The sequence below is a fragment of the Poecilia latipinna genome, unplaced genomic scaffold, assembly GCF_001443285.1.
Source record: "Poecilia latipinna isolate Pla-1442-1.1 unplaced genomic scaffold, P_latipinna-1.0 Scaffold1216, whole genome shotgun sequence".
Taxonomy (NCBI): domain Eukaryota; kingdom Metazoa; phylum Chordata; class Actinopteri; order Cyprinodontiformes; family Poeciliidae; genus Poecilia; species Poecilia latipinna.
The window spans coordinates 65,002-70,439 of NW_015113832.1; the positions used below are offsets into that span (position 1 = coordinate 65,002).

Consider the following 5,438-nt stretch of genomic DNA (forward strand, 5'->3'; position numbering starts at 1 on the left):
AATATTGCCTACTAGCTTATGCTAGTAGGCAATATTCTCGGACATTGTTCTTGTAAAATGTGCTATTTAAGTATCTAAACATTCTAACGGACAATGTATTTATCTTATTTTCAAGTATATTATGTGTGTTTATTGTCGTTAGTGTCACAGACTAACGGGGAGGTTATGGTTCGGACTTTTTACTTCCGAAGCCTGACGGAGCTCAACAAGCCTCATAGCTTGACAGTAGCTATGAGTCTTGTTGAGACCTGGTTCAGCTGTTCAGGTTCAAAGTTGCTGCTTTTAGAAAATTATGATCGTGTTGCTTCATGTTTCCGTGTTATTTCGTTTTATTACCTTTGCATGTTTCTTGTGAAGAGCTCAGATTGGACGGCGTTTACAGCAGTATGTACAGGCGGATCAGTTGCTCGGCTGTCTGGCTCTGGTCTGCTCTCTCGTTCCCATAAACTCTTTCAGGCTGAATATAGAAGTGATTCCATGAAAATAACTCAGGAAGGCTCCTTTATTTCCCATCCGTATCCCCGGTAGTTTTAGGCTGATCCGGAGTGAAGTTAAGGCTGCAAACTTTGTGTTGTGCAGCGTTAGCTTTAACTGGTAGTGACAAATATTTACATGCCAGCATCTTCTTAATTCAGGATCGCTTGGAAATTAATGAAAACTTAAAAGCCCATTATATTAGGAAGACCACAACGTTCATAGTATTGCGTTTTTTGCATCTGAAATACGACTTAGTCTTTTCTACCAGTCATGGTAACTCAAAGCGGAATAAAGTGAGCCGCATTAGCTCCTGGAGATGTGACGTCAACGCCGTAGGTGCAAAGAGCCCATTTGGTAAAAACTGTGAGTTTTGTTGAAGTAATTAAAGACACAAGTTCAAATCCATGCTGAGAGTGGAGCTCCTTCAATCAGGGCTCCTCCACAGCTCTGATTGGCTCAGCAATGTAACGTGATCCTCTGCAGCAACTGATGACAAAGCGGGGCGTCATCACGACTTTACATTAGTGTGTCTTTACCTCCGTGGCAGAGGCTCCGCCGAACCCCTGGGGTTCGACCGAGCCCAGGTTAAGAACCACTGCATAGAACATCAAGCTAACGTTGCAGTTCTTTTGATGACCACTAGTGTATTTTACATTCCATCATTTCATAAGTAAAATGAGATAACATCAAACTTGGCTTTGTCCAAGATGGAACTCAGAAAACTAGAGGAAACTGCAAATTGTTGTGCTCAGAGGTCAGGCTAACACTGTTAGCAGTGCAAGGTAGTGACAATGTAATACTCAGAGTGTGACGCATTTAAACATTAAAGTAAATATTGTAAGTGTTATATATGCAGCAGCTAATTTAATGAGATACAGACTGTCAGGAGTGCAAATAAAAGTTCAGTACTGCAACCATAGCCCTCTTTCAGATCATAGTCTGCAAAAAAAGATGCAACTACCAACTATTGATTACATTGTTTGTGGTGCAGTTGGTAGCACTGTTGCCTTGCAGCAAGAAGGTTCTGGGTTCAATTCCCGGCCTGGGGTCTTTCTGCATGGAGTTTGCATGTTCTCCCTGTGCATGCGTGGGTTTTCTCCAGGTACTCTGGTTTCCTCCCACAGTCCAAAAACATGACTGTCAGCTTAATTGGTCTCTCTAAATTGTCCCTAGGTGTGAGTGTGTGTGTGCATGGTTGTGTGTCTCTGTGTTGCCCTGCGACAGACTGGTGACCTGTCCGGGTGACCCCGCCTCTCGCCCGGAACGTTAGCTGGAGAGGCAGCAGTACCTCCTGACCCCACTAAGGGACAAGGGTGTTAGAAAATGGATGGATGTTTCCCATCATACAAGTTGATGTGCATACAGTACAGGTCTTTAGGAATTTCAGAGATGCATCTGAGTTTGCAGAAGCATTTTGGCATAGCTGACAACATGCAACTTTCACCTGAGTAAGAAGTTTTCTCCAGAGTAACCCTCCATAATCAGATGAAAGCTACACTTAATGTCTCTGCTCTCTGATGTCAAACACATTTTGCAAAATGTGTTTGAGTGTCCCATACTCGTCATAGTAATTACAGGTGCTTTCACATCACCCCCCTTAGACTGCTTTAATCAAACAGTCTGGTTGTTTTGAGGAGATGAGATCAAAAAGGTGAACTCTGGTCCGCCAACAAACCCGTTTCATTTTAGTTGGAAGTGAACTCTGATGTGGCTCGAATGCATATGTGAACGCCAAGCAGACCAGAAACCACCCCAAAAGCAGGAAGCAAACCTACCCAGGACATTCTGGATAAATGCAACCAACACAAAGACAAAATATAAATCTTCCAATCACTATGTTATTTATATTTGGTGAAGAAGGAAGTTGTGCTCAGTGTCTTCTTCAGAGGGTTTTTTTTTGTTTGTTTTGCTTTCTTCAGTATTTTCCTTCAGTGGTTCTTGGTGCAAAGCCACCACAGGTGAAGGGGTGAACAGTGGCCTGTTTGACACTGCAGTGTGAAACCAAACCACTGCTACATTGGTGCATTGATTTAGCCCACAACCCCCTTACCTGTCGCCCCCTTCCATATGTGGATCATTCAGTAATGATGTGTAAACACATGTAAACCCCAAAACCTGTAATGATCTTAAAGGGGCCAAACCCCACCTCCCCTATAACAGTTGGCAGCCATTTTGGACTTCTGACTTTGGAGTTTGTGAGGTAGCTCCAACTTTCCCAGTCAGAATTCCAATATTCCAATTTCTGAATGAAAGAATAAAACTTTTCAGCCTTTAAATGGAGCATTTCCACAACTGGAACCTTTTCCAGGAACCAGTCTAGTTTTCTGGGGCCAATTATTATTATCCTCTATATTTACCAGGGTAGTTGTACCCTGGTAAATATACCTCTGTACTACCTGCAGAGGTAGCACAGTTCCTTTTTCCAGCAATGTTGTGCTTTAAATGGAGCATTTTGAATTAAATGAATAATTTCAACATCATGCTTTAAGGTTACCTTAAATGCTACATTTAGTGTGTGCGACAATCACTAGCATGCTGATGATACTATTACAATGTGTTGGAGCACAAGCATGAAGCCTATGTTTTAAGGCAATATCCCAATGTACTCTTTCCCCAGGTTAAATACATAGAGTAGCCAAGTATACTCAGGCATTCATTTTGAACATTTCAGTAAGCTTGATTTCAAAAGGTCACACCAATCATGCTTAACAGTAGCTTTGTTATACACATTTTATAAGGGCCAAATATGCAATTAGCCATTGTGTAAAACATGAATGGTTTTGTTTTGTAGGCTATGTGTGGGCCTTATTTTGAAAGTTCAGTGTGGTTCAAAGTGTGCAATGACAATCATGGAATCTTTGTCTTGAACCAATATCCCACTGATCTTTTATCACCTTAATATGGAGACAGTATGAAAGGAACACGGAGGCTTTTACTTTGAAATTTTCAGTAAGCTTAATTTTACATGACCACACCAATCCCATGTATCAGTGGTTGTTGAATTATACTAATTTTCTAAAGAACAAATCAGCAAATAGCTGTTGTGTAAAATCTTTTATTTGGTGGGGTGTATGAACCAGCAGCAGGTTTCACAGATAACTTTAGCAAAACATGATTTTAAAGATCCAAACGGAAAACACTTTCCATCCAGGACCTTCACTAAAACATTTTTCCCATACTTCCCTCTTGCCGCTTACAGCACAGTGCTTGTATCCATTCCAGGTGAGAAAGTGGGTGTAGACATGTGCAGATAATAAATCTCCTACAGTCACCACACAGTGTTGTATTATGTTGAGTATCCTGTTGCTAGGGAAGAGAGGGAAGTACCTGCCACCAAAACCAGAAAATTACCATTGATGTGTGATTGAAAATGATGTGATGAGTAATAACTGAGGGACAGAATATTAAAAGTTAAAGTTTTTGTGTCAATCCACACGTCAGTATCTAGGAGCTGAAAAGTGTGGAATGCCTGTCTGTCAAACCATGTTTACTTTTAGGTGTTTTGGGGTATCATCAGACAGAACAAGCTCAGGCAGATTGGATGGAGAGCATCGATGAAGATCATTTTCCCATACATTCTCAAATAAATTTAAGCCTGGACTTTGACTAGAACATTCAAACACAAAAATATGCTTTGATCTAAACCAGATCAAAACATTTTGTCATGTGGGTCAACATCAACAAGGTAAAAGTACTCTGCCTCAAAAATTCAACATTGCATATTTTTAATGCAAGCAAAGCAGACAGAGTATCACAGGACCTGGATCAGTGAATTATTCTACACCTGAATGATGCCAGACATCTTGCAGGTTTACCTTAAAACAAAGGCACGCGGTTCTTTTGAGTCGATTGTTTCCTATTTTGGTTTGGGATCAAAATTCTTTCAAGCAAAAGTGGTTGAATGCTTTTGGTCTACAGCTGCTCGTGATCAAATTAAATGGTAAGAAAAATAAATGTGGTGAGCACCACATAAATGCTTTCATGTTTACGATTTTAGAAGAAAAATCAGGCTCTAAAAACAAAGAATGGTGAAGCATCAGACGCCTTTGATGGGAGCCACAGTTGTACCATTATGGAATTAACGCTCTATGAACGGAAACAAAATTGTGGGTGCGCAAGAAAATTAAAACCATGTATTTTCTTTCCACTTCATAATTATATACAAATATGTATCACCTTGTCAGCAAAAGTTCAAAAACTCTGCAAAAATCCTACCAGAAATAAATGCGGTGAATCTCCGTTGAAAGTTGGCAACAGGGAGGAAATGGTTGACGAGGGCAGGAAGGAGCTGCCAGAGCTGGAGAAGGTGGCTGCGCTACGGTAGTCACCAAAGGTTTCTGGGTAGTAGCTGTCGATGAGAGAGGAGTAGCTGCTCATAGAGGAGGGTTGTGTGGAAGAATAGACATCGGAAGGAAACTGCTTGGTGGGTGTGCAAAAGTCTGCGTCGGATATGAAGGGACGCCTCATGCTGTAGTAGCTGGGCAGCATGTGTGATCCTGCATGAGGGTAAGAAAACATTTGTCATATGATATATAAAAATAATGTGCTGGGATTGTTGGAGCCAAAAATTTGGGAGTGGTAAAAGTCTATAGATTTAATGTTGAAGATCTGTGTTACTTTGAGACATACCTGGCATCTGGACAAACGAAGGTGGAGTAGTCGATCCTCCCTGTGAGGAAGAAGTAGGGTTTTAATTCTGGGATTCCCTGAGTTTATTATAAACCAGGCTTTACTTGCCACCCCACCCCCAGGTTAAGCATTCTTTATTTATTTTAAAAAGTTTTTTTAATGTACTAGCAAGAGTGACAGTAAAGACAGAGTAAGCTAGGTTTGACTGACTGAATGGGAAGTGAGAGGGTCAGCACAAATTGTGCCATCCATGATATATTTCAGATTATTAGTTTATCAATAGCATCCCTCAAGAAGAAAACTTTTAAATTTTGGTTGAAATCATATGATTT

The 5,438-nt window shown here is 40.7% G+C and overlaps 1 protein-coding gene across 1 annotated transcript in view; it reads right to left on the minus strand.

The window, feature by feature from the left end:
* The window catches only part of pou2af2 (POU class 2 homeobox associating factor 2), a 27,946-nt gene that overhangs the window by 4,588 nt on the left and 17,920 nt on the right, over window positions 1–5,438 (minus strand). Inside the window, exons 3-4 of the mRNA XM_015053946.1 lie at window positions 5,107–5,146; window positions 4,693–4,973 (exon numbers count right to left, since the gene is read on the minus strand). Coding sequence (XP_014909432.1) covers window positions 4,693–4,973; window positions 5,107–5,146 — 321 coding nt within the window. The remainder of the gene's footprint in view (window positions 1–4,692; window positions 4,974–5,106; window positions 5,147–5,438) is intronic.